This window comes from Diadema antillarum, unplaced genomic scaffold (genome assembly GCF_040938485.1).
Source record: "Diadema antillarum isolate AM-2024a unplaced genomic scaffold, OU_Dant_1.0 scf00000029, whole genome shotgun sequence".
Lineage (NCBI taxonomy): Eukaryota > Metazoa > Echinodermata > Echinoidea > Diadematoida > Diadematidae > Diadema > Diadema antillarum.
In genome coordinates, this window is record NW_027270918.1 from 7619871 (window position 1) to 7636539 (window position 16669).

Below are 16669 nucleotides of genomic sequence, written 5' to 3' on the forward strand. Positions count from 1 at the left end.
GATTATTCTTAAAAACAGATTGTCTTGGCAGTGAATCATTCTTTCTTGCATACGTACAGTACTGTATGTATGTAACAAATCCCCTCATCTCCAACTTTCATGAAAGAAAATTGAACAAGGAGGGGTATCAACTTACCTTGTTCAACATGACTTCCAGGGTAGCTTCATTGCTGGCTGTGGTTGAGATGTCATTAATGTTGTCTTTGTACTCAAACAGCTGAAATATGAGAGACAAAAATTTGACTTCATATGACTCTGTGAACTCAGAAACAAGAGTGAATCTAATCAACACTATGACCATAAATTACAAGAACTGTTTATTACAGTATGACAGTGATTTCACATTAGCCAATATGAAGACATTTCTGAAAGTGTAGCGTGACTCTGTTTACAGCCTGTGTTACTGAGTTATTAACTATGGGGCAGGACTTACATTTACACATGACGGCCGCAAGGGGCATCAAATTATAGACAATTCATCCAGTTATACAAAATGTATGACCTCTTAAAACACAGCTATGTAGACACTATAGTCTCAATGCTGATGTTTGAATAGCATTTTTAGCAATATGATCTCTTCATGACTCTACACAACCATGGTGCAGTAAAGCGAGTTAAAGGCTTGCTGATATATACCAGCAAGGCAGATATATGACTCCAGGGTTCAATAATGACATCGTGGCTGATTAATCCTTTATGTGGTCAGGCACATAGCTTAGCTTGCAAAGCTTTTTCATCACCATTCTATAATCCATCCAAACTTGACCTAGCTGTAAAGTTAGCAAGCCCAATCAGGTGTAGCAGTATGCCTCAGTTCAACAGGATGGCTACAGTGACACAATAGGGATTAAGGGGATTATTCAAACTACTCTCTATTCATTGACAATCAGTTTCCAGACATCTGTACCAATCAGCAAAGAAAGCACAGTGCGAGTTAATGACACTGCGGCTCATGAATGTCATTGTAAAAGATGAATCCCACTGTGGCTAATGATTTGATAGTACGGTCAATAAATGGTTCAACAGAGTTCACTAACCTGCAGTTCCAGGAACTTTCCTAGAGTGAAGTTCTTGTCTCTAATGATGGCCCTTCCAATCAGATTCTGGATCTCTTGCCAGTGCCTGGACCTCAGTGCTGGGTTCCGGAGGGCTGTAATAACTGGCATGCCTTGCTTGAAATTCAGCACTCGTTCCTTGAGCCTGGGCAGCACCTCATTTGGAGGTAGACCTGGGAATGACAGATTCAGGTCATTTATTTCAAACAGAGCACTCAGTTCACAAAGGAAAAAAACAAAGTGAACTGTCTCTTCAAACTTTTATTCTTTTCTACAACTCTTTTTTTTATATCTCTACTCTTAATCTTCTTCAGATCTTACCTTCCTATAACTAACACTTTACTTAAAATCAAAGCAGGTCTTCCACAGATCTCACAGTTTACTAATAGTGCCATGTAAGAAGGAGAAGCAGAAATATGCAACATATGAACATAATACAAAGGCGCACTAAACAGAAATGTAATGTTTCATTCCCTGATTAGTTAATGACTTGCTTGATTCTTTGGAAGCTACTGGCAAACAAGTTGTGCAAAATGAAGAAATGCAGTTCCCTTTCATATAATTCTGACCACACAGATCCTAGAGATCTCAAACTGCGAAGGGAAGTCCTGGTTATAGGGCCTACCTTTCTCCAGCATGAAGACGGTCTGAGTGAATTTGCTGACGTTCTTCTGCATGATGTCGACGTTGAGTTCGTCGAACTGGGTCTCCGTCCAGTCGTCCACCAGGCTGCCCCACTCATCGGACGACTCCCACAGGAGTTTCCTCAGCTGCAGCTCTCGCTCTATCTCTGACAGCTCGGCAATGATCTGCTGGGCGCTGGCACTCCGATCACTGTAGTCACTTATCATCAGTTCTCTGCATGATTTTTGAAGAAGAACAAGCCATAGGTCACATTCAATGTATTTCAAGAGAAAATTAATATCAAGATGGCTACGTTCAAGGAAAACTGCCTCAAAGAGAACATTGTGTGTAACGGTGGAACAATCAAAGCAAAACATCAGCAAAAAAACGATCAGAAAATTCGGGCAAGTATATTCAAAATCTAGTGTGACTAAAAAAGTGAATCATTTGAGACATCTTGAAAGGAGGCTAACTCCAGCACATGAACACAACAAGAGGCACTCACTCAGACAGTCCTCGGGCCTTGTTTTGGGTGGAGATGGAGCTGCCGAAGCGGTCCTGGTAACTGGCATAGCTCCTGGCCTTCCCTGAGATGGCGTTGAGCTCATCATTAAGGAGCTTCAGATTCTCCATGGCGACCACTGCCAGGGTGTCTGCACTGAGCAAAGTGGGCTCCTGCACCCTGATGCGGATGTCAAACGCCTCCGACTGTAAGGCAAGTGGTGTGACAAATGGAGAAAAACACAATAATGGTAAAATCTGCATAAACTGGCACAAACCCTAAATCGGAGATCAACATCACTTAGACAGACATTATTTCAACACGAAAATTCTGTACTGTTTGATATTCGTTTTGCCATTCGTTTTGAATGAAACGGTAGACCTGGTTTTTTGTATATATTCTACTCACATTGTCTTGACCCTGAATAAAGTCATGATTAAACAATAAAATATACACACAGTAGTGAGTAGGAATTGCTGCTTTTACAGCTCAAGTCATGACTGATAATTAAATGATGATTGTGCTGACACAATACACTGGTTTTAAGGATTAGTGAGACCACCTACATTCTTCTAGCATGAGAACAAAGCTACTGAAGCAAACTTAATCACTTGGAGGTATACAATTACAAAGACAGTTACACATTGTGCAAGATAATACAAATATAGTGCAAATTTATGAACTTGGCTTTAATGGGTCCATACAATAAGCTGTGTTTCTTTCGATATTTCTGATTTGTTCTTTATACAAAGTAAGTATACGTAGATGGGATTTACCAAGAGACTCCTGATGTGGATGTTGAGGTCGTCACTGAACTTGCTGATGTTTTCATCCTTCTTGGCTTCGCAGTACATGATGGTGGACTGGAATGCAAAATTGGAACAAAAATACATATTGCATCTCACTTCAGACAAAATAATAGTAAACATCAAATGAAAGACAAAGCATGATACTTGACATTGTAAAGATAGGATAGTGTAGCAAAGGATCACCATAAGAACAACAAAATTTACAAATGCTCAATATGAGTATAAATGATGCATGTGTCTATATGGTTATGACGTGGAAGTGTCCACATTCTTTCATCAATTGACTGCTTCTACTGACAGAATGTTGAATATTAGAAGATACACAGTCAGACCTCAATTATCAGGCCATCTAGGTATATTGGTATATCATAAGAGTATAAAGCTTTAGCTTGTCCTCAGCGGATAAGTTCTGTATGTGCCCAACTACTTGATAAAAATGAAACAATGGACATTTTATGTACAAAGCAAATGGGAGGGTTCTCAACACCAAGACCACACAGGGTTCCAAATTTGTCTGTGCTCTCTAAACTTTTACAATTCTTAACTATGTTAATGGGTCTGATCTTTTTTTCCCAAATATTCACTGATAAATTAACTTCTCTGATTTTTCTGTTTCCTTCAAAGCAACACAATATCAGGATGAAATGTCGTTTTGAGGGTCTACAGCCCCATCCACTCCACCACAGTACTACAAAAGATGTTGAGCAGAAGTTAATTCAGGGACTACATCTCATGATTATGAATTGCCATTCTGTTTATTTTCTTACTTGGTTGCAAAAAATGCCATACCTTGAGGTGTTGGAAGCTTGGCATGAGAGTCTGGTACAAGGCTAACTCCTCTGGTTCGATGGGGACGTCAAAGTCCTTGGCAATGGTGAAGAGCCTAGTGACAACAAAATACTCCTTTTCCAAGGCCGGCAGCTCGGACCCCATCCTGGACAGGAAGGAGAGATGCTCCACAAACTCCTCCACGGACTGAGGCATGTGGTCAAGCTTCTTGGATGCACTCTGGACAGACACAGACAGGAGACAATTAATGCCCTTTGGTCAGCAGGTCTATTCACATCTGAGGATATTACAACTCCACTATTCTACAGGTCTGGTTCCAGTGAAACAAAGTACAATTGTACTGTCTATTTGCTAGGGCCTGGGTGATATCAACATACTGCGATGCTTTGCAGTGGAAAGGTGGTATACCTTATTGTGAACCATTGTAATTCCTGTTTTATCTCAACCACGGGGAATCAGTAGGCACACAAAGTAACCTTGATGGACACTGAATATGCTTAAGATTTTGCATTCAATGATTCTTCTGACATTACGTTCAAATATGACAGTCCACTGCAGATCCAAGTTGGCTTATAGACTTGGTAACATTGCAACTGGTTAATACTTAGTAATAAGCACTCAATGATTAAGTGCTCTAGATGAAGCCACACCAAAATCTCTGTAGTTTACAGAATAACAGGCTTAAAGATTTAATCTGGATATTACTTGGCATATAATCATTACAACATATATCCTTAATACATTCAAGTGATTTATCACTGAACCATTCCATTTGGTGGTCTTGTCACCACATACCACAAAGAACACAACATTCATGAAGCCCAAAAGTTTGTCTAGTTGAGTAATGTTGTGTGTAATCATGTCATACCCCCCCCCCCCTCCTTTTTTTTTTACAAGGCAAAAACACTCTATCACACAGATAGGACTCCAGATAAAGATCCTGTGTGTGAGAGGGAGTCACAACTCCAGCATGAAAAGATCCCACTTCACTTCCTTGCAAGGAGCAGGGTGCTAACCAGGTGCAGTGGTCTACCTCACATACCCACACCAGAAAATGGGCGAATTATGCCAACCATCATGGTTCGTCCCAGGCAACTAGCAAATAGTCAGCAAACAGTATTAACCACGCACATTGTGCTATTTGAGAAGAAGCGCTATGGATTGCTTCAGTGGTAAGTAAAGGTTGTCTCGGACTCTACCTTGATGACTTTGATGAGGTTCTCGTTGCGTTTGTTGGCGATGCCCGGCAGCCTGTCCTTGACGGCAGACATGACCTCACTGGGGTACGGCAGACATGTGTCCTGGAACTTCTGGCTCTGGACATGGATCATCCCGCACCGCTTCTCCCTCTGCATCCTGTCCATGGCGTGCACCTGCAAACCACAATACATCGTTAGCCTCGATGTCCGAATCATTGATCCTCACGCTATCAGGGCCACAGGCCACATACATACAATTGGTATGTCAGACAACCAATTTGGGGTACCATCGTAGTGTTCCTTATCAAGTGTTTAAGCCTAATGCATTAACCTGTTGAAGGCGAATCCCGAGTATACTCGGGCAGGTATCTATGGGAAATGCATGTTATAGCAAAATCAGTCCATCCTTAATGGGTTAAACTAATGATAGGGCTCACTGCTTGATGCTCCACCCATATATTTCTGCAACCGATGAGGGCTGTTTGATTTTGAAGACTTGCCCAAGATACCACCAAACATCTTGCGAACTTTCAGAATGGTTACAGAACAATCAGAAATATTTTTGAGAAAGAATCATGATATCATGTCTGTAATTCCTGTGAGTTGCAGTGCAGTATCAGCTCAATAAATTCATTCTATAATATTTTCTTCTCATACAAATAGTCCCAGTTCTCACTGGGAAATTGCTTTAAAAACGTACAGGACAGGGTTATGAAGATTAAATATGAATACTGATGAAATGTAACATGTGTCTGTCAAATGGATAGTTCACACTGCAAACTGAAGGCATACCATTTCAGAGTGAGTGGAGAGGACGTGGTTGAACTCTTCCGTGGTCCACTCCCGTTTCTGCAGGGAGCCCTGGACGTCCACTCGTCTGGCCTGCTCCACCATCTCAGTGTAGGGCTCAAAATTCTGGTTTGTGAAATGATGACATTTAAAGAAATATAACAAGCATCACCAAGAAAACTGCATTTATACATCATTTATAGGAATTCTAGAATCAAAACAAGACACAGAACAAGTACAAGACATCAACTTATTAAACAGCACTGTTTTGGAAATAAGCTTTCAGGTTTATACTGATTAACATTTGTTCTGTATTATCCTACCAAGCAACCACCACTCCCCCTAAAAAAAAATGGTGACAAATAAATGAAAGAATGAATAAATAATACATTTATTCTGTAAATTTGATGTGTGCAGATGGAGAGAAGAGGAGAAAAAAAAATCAAATCATATACCAAACTCTCTCATCACAAATAGGTCTCAATAACAGAATGCTATCTATTGTATTTCATTTTTCTTCCTCTACAACTGTATTTATAATGGTTCCCACCGTGATGTCCCATGAACCAACCTGCATAGGATGATTTTCTACATCATGGAAAACTTTACTTTTGCCCCTGTAGTTTCCATCTGCAGCAATTAGCACTGAACAAAAACAAACCCATTCTCTACAATAATAAATATATACTTTGATATACTCGCTAACTTACATTTGTTGGTTCTGACTCTCACTTTCATTTTGTTGCCTCTTCTTGGTACACCTTATTAAGGCTCGCTGTTTGCTCAGCCCCCCCCCCCCCCCTTGCTGTTGCTATTTCACTCTTTTCCTTTCTTTATCCCTCTGTTGTTCCCTATCTTGTTTGATGTTGCCTCCCTATTCATCCTTATCCTTCAAAGGTTGCCCCCTTGATCCTCAGGATCATCACTGACCCTCCTCTGTCCTTTGTCTGTCCACCCTCCTGCTCTAATTCCCCCTCCCTTTACCTGTTGGGCTCCTTGGCCATGACTTCCTACCCTCCCCTTTTGTTTTCTTTGTTCTGTGTCCCTAGCCCGTCCCGGACTGTTCTTGTTGTGTGAATGTGATTGCTTTCCCTGCCTGTTTGTCATTTTGCCTCTGAAAAAGATTCTGCTAGAATCGAAAATTCAGGTCTCTTTTGACTCCAACAATAAAACAAAACAGAACACAACTAGAAATGTCGCTACGGCGACTGATGCCTCCGCCATAATGCATGATTCTCCCAATAGGTGTATAGTACAATGTCTTCACAATGTGTGATGACAGTTTCACATAACTGGCAAAATATCGAAATAACAGGTTTATCAGAAATATCTTGAATGTTCACTTTCCACGAACTGGGTTTGCTATAATTGTCTATTAAAGAGTGCAGGTACACATATTTGGGAAATTGGAAATTTTTACTTGACTTCTGACCGACCTTATTATAAGTTTATGCATTGAGTATAATTGTCAAAATATGAAGAAAGAGTGTAATTACCAGTACAAAATATATATATTTTTTTCATTTGAACCTAACCTTTGACCTTTGACCTTCTGGCTGGAAATTTCCAGGAGAATCTCCATTAAGTAATACATGTACATATATTAAATTTTAAAACTAATAATGCAATCATTGCATATACTAGTACAGGCATATATGAGGGAAATAGTAACATTTTGAGAAGTTGACCTTGACCTTTGACCCCTGGCTATTGACCCATGACCCCTAAATTCCCTAGATAATCCCTGCCAGTCAGTACATGCATATGTACCAAGTTCAATGAAGATACATTGAACCATTTGTGAGAAAAGTGATATTGCAACATTTTCACCTAACCTTTGACCTTTTGACCTTTGACCTTATGACATGAAACTCTCTCTGGAGAATCTTTATGCAGTAGTACATGTCTACACTAAGTTTCAAGAAAATAACTGCAGGCATTGCATAGATATGGGGGAAATAGCAACATTTTCAGCATTTGACCTTGACCTTTTGACCTTTGACCTCTTGTCAATGTCACTAAAATCTACTCAACTAATTGTCCCATCATACATCATCCTTGGACCAAGTTTGGTGAAAGCTGCTTCATCCAGTTTTGAGTTATCACGTAAACAGATAAATTTTAGGATTTGACCTTGATCTTTGACCTTTGACCTCTGTCCGATTTCACTGAAAAACTAATCAAGTAATTGTCCCATCATACATCATCCTCCAACAAAGTTTAGTGAAATTTGCTCCATACAGTCTTGAGTTATCGCGTAAACGGATAAATTTCATGATTTGACCTTGACCTTTGACCTTTGACCTTTAGCCGATTTCACCTAAAATCTAATCAAATCATTGCCCCATCATACTTCATACTTGGACCAAGTTTGGTAAAATTCCAGTAAATATTACTCAAGTTATCGCGTAAATGAAAGCGGACGGACGTACGTACGGATGTACGTACGGACGTACGTACGGACGTACGTACGGACGTACGTACGGACGTACGGACGTACAGATGGACGGACAGACAACCCGAAAACATAATGCCTCCGGCACCACTACGTGGCGGAGGCATAAAAAAAGAGCAGAAAGAAAGTATACTGATACTCTTGATACCTTTGCATACTCTAGGACGGTGTTGACATTCTCCGAGACACACTGCAGGACTTCTGTGACAGCAACACCATAGGAACCATCCTCACCAAAGAGGAGCTCTAAATCAGGCCAGGGGCGCTGGTCATCCAACAACCCCTCCATGTCCAGGGTGGAGAGCTTTAGGTCGTACCGGGGTGGGGTCCAGAACACGGTCAGGTATGGGTCACGATGCAAAGCACCAACTTGACCTATCATGGCATTGGGGAGGAAAAATACAATTTATGGGCCACTCAAAAAAAAACACAAACAAACAAAACCTTAGGTTTTGATATGAACTGCTATTTTAAGAGTCATAGTTGTGGCAAAAACTGGGAATTAAACATTGGCAATCCCAAAGGGGAACATGAATATCCCATAGAGTAGTATTGTATTACCTCAGGAAAGAGAATTATCTCATCAAGCTTTTTTGGATTGCAAGTCAGCTAAGCACTGCAATGTATAAGGAAATTATATAAAGAAGACTGAATGGGCTTCCAGAAATGGCTTTACAAACACTAAAAACATACAGTGCTTCATTTTTAACAATGCAATAACCCTTGTCTCAATGATGAATGTGTCTTTAAACAGGATTACTTACTATACAACCTTTCCCATCGCATACTCTTCTGCAACATCAGTGAACAGAAACACCATGTCAAATCCTAACATGGTTTTGAGACTAGTGTACATATCTACATAATCTATATCAGGTTCAACATGTTACAAGATATAACATTGTCTTTCACGACACACAAACCAAAGTGACCACAAGAGCTGAAATCGATCCAACACGCACAATGAACCAGACTACAATCAATACCCTTCTGAGGCTAATGAATACTCCCAGTAACTGCCCCTTCTCCACTCTTAATCTATCTTTCACTCAAATGGATGTGTTGGGGCGTGTATACTAACCCACAGTGTGTTCAAAGCCAGCAATGATGCCCCTGATCTTGGACATGAACTGCTCTCTTGATGGCATGAGGCTGACATGGACCTTACCAGGTGATACCACAGGTTCACTGAGGTGTCTGGAAGGGGAAGGAAAACACAATGAATAAAAGAGAAAATATTTTCAAACCACAACCAACTATTTAGCAGTCATGATAGATATCACACAAATTTGGAAAAAAAGTGATCCATGTGTATTCTATGTTCTGAAGAGAACTTCACTGAAATGGAAAGTTTTTTTCATATAAAGCAAAGAAGCTAACCTTGTTGATGTTGACAAAGATTGGTCTGCAAAGAACAGACTTACAGCAAGACCATGATTAAAAGGAAAAATGTTCAAATACTACTGGTGTCAAAAATAATTGCAGAAATTATTTCATTGCACCTAACTTTCAACAATTAGTCAGCATTCTCTGCCCATGGTGAATAAAATATGCATTTGATCACTCCACCAATTACATAATACCCCTCAAGTCATGTCTCCATGTTTTCTTTTCACTTGACAAAGTTCACTGTGAATGATGATCCAATAAAGACGACATGATCATACTCTAAGACAAATGATTCATGAACTTGTGCTTGAGCATTCTAGCGACTACTGCTGAAGAGGTTCATATTTTCAATGTGAATAGTGCTAGATGGTCAAGTACACACACACCCATCACAGAGCTTACCATTCTGACTCTAAATCTAATACAAAGTCATATTGACCAACCTGACAGGATAAGCATATTTCCCCACTGGTTGGTCATCAGCTCCGCCTTTCTCCTTCTCCTCATCTGACGATCCCTTCTCGTTCCCATCCCCTGCAGAGGAAGCATGGATTCAAATGATAACATTTCCATGGCAACCACAAACAAACAGATAGGTACACCATTCAAAGTGCAGATTCAACAAAGCTGAGTTTTTCTTTGGGGTAGCTTCTTTTTTTCAGTCCATATTCTAGAGAATACATAAAAATTAGAGAAAACTTCAGAGTATCCTAATACTCAACTGTCTGGGCAATAAAGTGATCTCAGGGCTGCAAAGATCTTGCAACACTGTGCTGAAATACTCTATGGCATATGAAGGAGTATTATTATTATTTAAGCGTGTCATAGTTTTGATAAGATGGAAGGACTGAAGTCTCACATGAGCCGTTCTCATCATCGCTATGGTCACCCTCATCGCTACTACTACTGGAGGAGGAGGAGGAGGAAGAGGAGGACTCGTGGTCTGGGAAGGTCACAATCTTCTTCTGGTCTCCACGGGATTTTCCTCGTCTGGATCCTGGTCTCTTGGACCTGTGGAAAAGTGAAAAAATGTATAAAAACAAAAAAAACAAAAAACATATGGAGTAATCAAATTCAACTAAAAGCTCAGTGTTCAGTGTACAGACTATTCATGAATAGATGCGGAATAGCAGAAAACCAAGAAAACCGTCAAACTGACAGGACTATGATTATTTGATCCCCATTTCCCCCCCCCCAAAAAAAAGAAGAATATATCCACTAAACTTGGCGTTCTACTGAATGTTTCCCTTAATGCTTCCTTTTCCATGTTACATACTACACACTAAAGAAGGCCAAATTCACATGGTAACAATGAAGGGGAGCTCTGTTGGATCTGTTGTATAGTAGATAGTTGTTAAGACTCTAAACCAAGAGATCCTTAGTTCAAGTCCTGTCTGGTGCATTCATTGTTGGATAAGGTATTAAATCCACAATATCCATTTCAAGCCAAGAGGGAAAATGGGTCTTGGCAATGCTGGAGCATAAAAAGCAATGATAAGGCCAACTGGGAGAACAGTTTCCTATATTGATTAAAAACTACTAGGGATTATCAAAATGTGATTGTGTGATATATTAAGGCCATAATGAGAAACACAACTCACGAAGGGCGTGATGGTACCCTCTCCAGAGGAGGGACGTTGAGGACCAGCTGAATCTGGAAGACAGGGTCAGGGGGCATCTCCACGATCTCTTGCCGTTTGATGTCATCCAGAATCTGGGAGGAGGAAGAACATCACAAGCACTCATTGCCAAATGAAGACAAAATCTAATACTTCTCAGTTGAAAAAGCACTTCAAGTGTTCATTAAAATAAAAAAGGTATTTGAATTGTAGTTACGTAAAGGGGCTTTATTTCTGTGCCATGGAGAATACAGCAGGGGAGGCAGCGAGAGCCCACATATTAACCCGTTAAGGACGGACTGATTTTGCGATAACATGCACTTCCTATATAGACACCTGCCTGAGTATTCTCGGGACTCGTCTTTGACGGGTTGAATGACAAAAAAAGAAAGATAAAGTGGTAATTAATGATAACGTGAACTCAATTCTCATGGAGGAAGTTGCTATTGTTCTGGACCGACATACATTTAGTGTAACACGGATGTTGTGCTCACATCAACTTAGCCATGCATCACTTTTTTTATACTGTGCTTCAGCAGCATTTCAACAATACCACAGCTGGAATTAAGTTCTGACTGTAATCAAATATCACAAAATTACTTCTCTTTTATGACACAATCCAAAAAAGAACGAAATACTTGTTTGTTTGTTTGTTTGTTTTATTACCTCGTCTATGTCCACTGGTTGGGGCTTCTCCTCCATCTTGTTGAAGTCATAGATGGGGACGTTCTTGGGAGGAGCTGGAGGTTGTTTGGTTGTCTTCCTTGGACTCTCTCCATCTGCAGTGTTGGGCCTTGTCGACTGCGGAGTTCCTGGGTTACTCTCGGACAGAGCCAGGGTTGCAAGTCTTCGGGAAAATCCTGGAACAATGGAGAGGCACAAAAACGTCTAACATTTGAATTTCCATTTTAGCCTGTGATGTGAGGACAAGTGTTAGCATACCGCATAACTTCTTTCTAGGTTGTGACATACGAAAAGAGCTTTTATATTCAGCAATTCAACAGATCATATACACTCACTCACAACTGATCTCATTTCTGAGAATAGCCAGGAGGTCATTGCTGGGTGATATCTGCATATGTACATCATGTATGAATGTAAGATCCTTATATGACTTCAGTTTTCTGCTGTGGTTGTCCCTGGTTTGGATCTGAGGAAAATATCATTCATTACAAGTTTTAGCATACATCATTACTGGATGCTGTCTGCAAAAGCGATTTCTGTCTTTTTTCTATACTAACTGTGATGGAAAGCCATGTTACATTACAGTACCATGGGTGAATGCCGCGAGTGTTTGTCACATCAATCACTCACCAGCAGTCTTCTTTGGCCTGGGCACATCGCTGTCCCAGCTACCGTCACTGTCGCTGCCAGAGTCGTCCTCCCTCCTAGCCAGCTCATCCCCGGTCCGGAGGGAAGTCTGGAGGAACTCCTGGAGGAGGCGGACAGCCGTCCTGACCAGCCGGTGCAGCATGTCCAGGATGATGTAATCGGTGGCATGCAGGAAGCGGGCCAGGCGGGAGAGGATGTTGCGCCACTGAGCTATCTGGGTGTAGGTTGGGCCTGAGCCTGACGGGAGATCGTGGTTTAAAGTTTGGAGAATGTAGACCAGTTAGTGTGTGAAATATCAACAAACCAAAGAAGCATACAGACAGTGAATTGCACATAACATACACTTAAATTATCTTAACTTTTCTGATGCTGTAACTTTGACTTTATTACCAAAATACAAACTAACTGTATCAAGATGAACTATTGCAGGAATCCTACTCTACAAATTACAAAATAATGTGTCACAATGAAATGAGGGATGGACAGATGGACTAATGGACGGATGGATATCCCCAAACATGAATGCCTCCAGCACTCTTTGGGGGTAGAGGCATAACAATCACATCATTATCTCTATACTTACTGTAGTGAAACTACAAGCATGAAATACAACTGAATCAGTAAGATCGCAGAACTCTGCATCCTCTTTAATTTTGCACGCTCAAAACAAATCTGATCTTCTCATCCCAAAATATAATGTCAAATAAATAAATGTTCATACCACAATATTACATAATGAGACGAAAGCAGGAAGATGAGGACCTCACTAGATACTTACTCTTCTCATCCTTCTTCTTCTTATCTTTCTTGTCTCTCTTCAGCTCCACCTTCTTGGTGAGTGGTCCCATGCCAGGAACAAACGTGTGCCTTATACCCTCCATCTCGGCCACTTTCTGTGAATGCATAATATGGACAGAGTCAATGACTAAGGCAGGGCCCTGCCTTTTGATTTAATCTGGCTATGATATCTTATTCTGTCACAATCTCACACAATTGGGTAGAAACAAGCTAGAGTACAGAGTTGTGCCTTGAACTCACACTTAGTGCTACACTGTAAATCAAAATGTGCCACACATGTATACTGTATAAATGAACCAATCTAATGCCTCTGTATCAGTGATTCTAATCACTGAGTGTGCTTTGAAGCCATTAAAACCTCGCTGGGGTGACAAAACCTCTATCTCAAATTTGTGTAAAATCTCTTTTTGGATTAATTTCCAGATAATCAGTGTCCTGTCAAAAGCCTAGCTGTCTTACCCAAGAAATGAAGCCACCATGGCATGTCAGAGGAAAGGCAATCCCATTTGTAATAGTGCTTCAGTTGTCATCTTTTTTGCTCTCCTGAACATTAGACATTTTTGAGATGTGAGTTTTTATGAGGAACACTCACCACGCAGCATTCCCAGGCAAGCTTGACAAACTTGTCCCTCATCCTAGTCAGCTGGAAGTGGGCCGCCTCGCAATGATTGGCCTGCTGCTTGCAGAACTCGTCCAAGGTCAGCGTCCGGTGGCAGTCCAGGTTGACCAGACAGATGGCCTTCTCCCCCGCGCCCTGGCCGGTCATGCTGGAGCAGGCAGTCTCACACTGACCGCGGACGTAGAGCAAGCATCGCTGGAGGATCTCGTTAACCGTGAACAACTGCTTCTTCATGATCGTCCTGGCAACGAGGAAGGAGAGATGTCATTTCATACAGTCGCTACATTGCTGGCATTATAGGCGCGGTCACACTATGCAAAACCAGACATAGTTTCACTATCCAATATTTTGCTTTGCATAATTTGAGCAGTATGACCGCAAACTTGGGATGTTTTTCACTTCTTGCAAAACTACACATAGTTTTGTGTCGTGTGACCAGGTATAGTTGAAACTTCAAGAAGTTTGTGACATGATAACAGACCCATTTATGTTGTTTACGTACAATGCGCACTCCTTTGCATGTTGATAAGCATTTCAAATTTTAATATTCAAGGGGGGAGGCTTTTTAGACCAATTACAGGTACTTTCACACCACTGAAACTAGATGGAGTGCTGTTGGTAGCATGACCACATTCTCAAACTTCTGGAAGTTATTCGGAAGCAAGCTACATTCGTATGCATAGTTTCACACAATGTGACTGCTGCTTATGTACAAATTTGTGATGCTTGCACAGTGTCCCATCTTTTATTAGGACCACTTTGTTTTTGGATATCTCATCCATTTCAAAACCTATTTTCATCAAATAAACTTTGATTTCCTCTTAGAATTTCATGCTCTTTAATATTTCCTATAAGTAGTTTCTAATTATCTTACAAAAAAAGTTAAAAACCTGAAACCCCATCTCCACCAAATCTATACCACTGCTTTAAACCTCAAAATCTGTTAGCCCTCACATCATCCTATACCTTCACAGCCTCATTTCATGATATCTTTCTGAAATCATGCCATCTGCTGACTTGAATACTCACTTGCTGGTGGCATTCTTGGCTGCTCTCACATTTATTTTCCACATGTTGAATGCTTTCCAGATCCTGAGTGTGTAGAATAAACATAGTGCAGGGACACAATTCAGAAAATGATATCCATTCTTTAATTGCAGTAAGATCATGTTTCATGAGCTTAAAAACAGTAGAAATTCAGAAAGCTGAATCTCTTTTCAAACATTATATTTACTTACAATCCTTACAGACTAAAAGTTCAGTCACACGTAGTTTGAGTTTTTATTCACACAGTCAAATCAGCTGACTCAGAAATCACTGCAATACAATTATGTAGTTTAACCCTATTTTAACTGGGCTATTTGAGACCAAGTTTTTACTGAGGGGGGGGGGGGGTCAATTTGACCCCCCCTTCTGATCTCGACCGCTGAAGGCGCGATTGCCGCAAAATTTTGCCTGAAGATAGAACCAGATGTCAACTACAAGATTACATGGTCATACAATACAAAAATATTGATTTTGTATTTTTAGTAAATTAATTAGGCACATTTATGCATGAAATAATATTTTCCCCTGTAACTCCATTAAAAAGACTGAAGGATTGCTAAATTTTTGTGTCAGAATTCCTCATGACACATTCAACAATTTTCTTGTTTAAAAATTGCACAATCAAAATCAATTTCTTTTTTTTTCTTTTTTCTTTTTTATTTCTTATGTATTTTTTTTGTTTTTTCGACCTTTTGTTTTCTATTGTTTTTTCGAACTTTTGTTTTCTATTGTTTTTTCCCAAAATTTGTTGCAGGCACTCTTTCAAGCTTATATACATTAAAATTTATTAATTTCAATAATTTAAAGTTGAAATAATCTAATTTATGTCAATTTAACAAAAAAACACAATTCGATTTGCATTGGATTTGCACACGATATCATGAATTTGAGCAGTTTTCGGGTTGACATGCATATGCAAAACATTATGTAACATTGGAACGGTGTACTTGGACGTCGCAAATTTGGTCTCAAAATATGCGGGAGACTTCAATGAAAAAAAGTCCAGAAACGACACGCAAAATCTTTGCGCGTTGCGGAGTCGTGGCGCGAAACGTCGAGGGGGGGTCAATTTGACCCCCCCCCAGTTAGAATAGGGTTAAATGGTGTATGCCACTAAATCTAAAACTCAGATATACTGTAAAACGAGGAATGTTCACGTGCATCTTAATTTCGCAAATTTCGCGAGCGCCAAGATTCGCAAAAATAAAATGCACGCGAAAGTTCTTATCTACACTGTATGCATTCCACGCCAGTGGCAATTCGCGAAAATTTCATGCCACAAAAGAGGCCGTCGGCTCCAATTCGCGAAAATTTCATGCTGTGAATATATCATGTTTTACAGTACCCAGTAAATCAAGTTACATCTACACTCGGAACTTAGTGTTGATGTTTTTGTTCATCAGCAATATCTTTGACATACAGGCAAAGCTCAATAACTTTTCATACAAAGAAAGGTAAAGATGTCAGACAGAGTGATTTACCTGAATTTGACAAAGACACCTTGGTTGTGGATAGCACTGAACAGACGTCTTTCGTATTGCCATTGCATTGTGGGAGTGATGTCATCATATTCCTCTTCCCCTTCTTCAATATGCTGAAAATGAAATGATAATGAAAAAAAGATAACGTACAAGAGATAAGAT

General features: G+C 40.2%; 1 protein-coding gene across 1 annotated transcript in view; it reads right to left on the reverse strand.

Annotated features, from left to right (window-relative positions):
• LOC139738716 (dynein axonemal heavy chain 6-like) overlaps positions 1 to 16669 on the reverse strand; it is a 90001-nt gene that overhangs the window by 64061 nt on the left and 9271 nt on the right. Inside the window, exons 8-26 of the mRNA XM_071649356.1 lie at positions 16508 to 16620; positions 15009 to 15071; positions 13953 to 14220; positions 13341 to 13455; positions 12545 to 12799; positions 11897 to 12090; positions 11213 to 11325; positions 10471 to 10622; positions 10055 to 10118; positions 9304 to 9419; positions 8371 to 8597; positions 5771 to 5893; positions 4979 to 5152; positions 3780 to 3998; positions 2958 to 3044; positions 2185 to 2387; positions 1681 to 1913; positions 1038 to 1228; positions 137 to 217 (exon numbers count right to left, since the gene is read on the reverse strand). Coding sequence (XP_071505457.1) covers positions 137 to 217; positions 1038 to 1228; positions 1681 to 1913; positions 2185 to 2387; positions 2958 to 3044; positions 3780 to 3998; positions 4979 to 5152; positions 5771 to 5893; positions 8371 to 8597; positions 9304 to 9419; positions 10055 to 10118; positions 10471 to 10622; positions 11213 to 11325; positions 11897 to 12090; positions 12545 to 12799; positions 13341 to 13455; positions 13953 to 14220; positions 15009 to 15071; positions 16508 to 16620 — 2991 coding nt within the window. The remainder of the gene's footprint in view (positions 1 to 136; positions 218 to 1037; positions 1229 to 1680; positions 1914 to 2184; positions 2388 to 2957; positions 3045 to 3779; positions 3999 to 4978; positions 5153 to 5770; positions 5894 to 8370; positions 8598 to 9303; positions 9420 to 10054; positions 10119 to 10470; positions 10623 to 11212; positions 11326 to 11896; positions 12091 to 12544; positions 12800 to 13340; positions 13456 to 13952; positions 14221 to 15008; positions 15072 to 16507; positions 16621 to 16669) is intronic.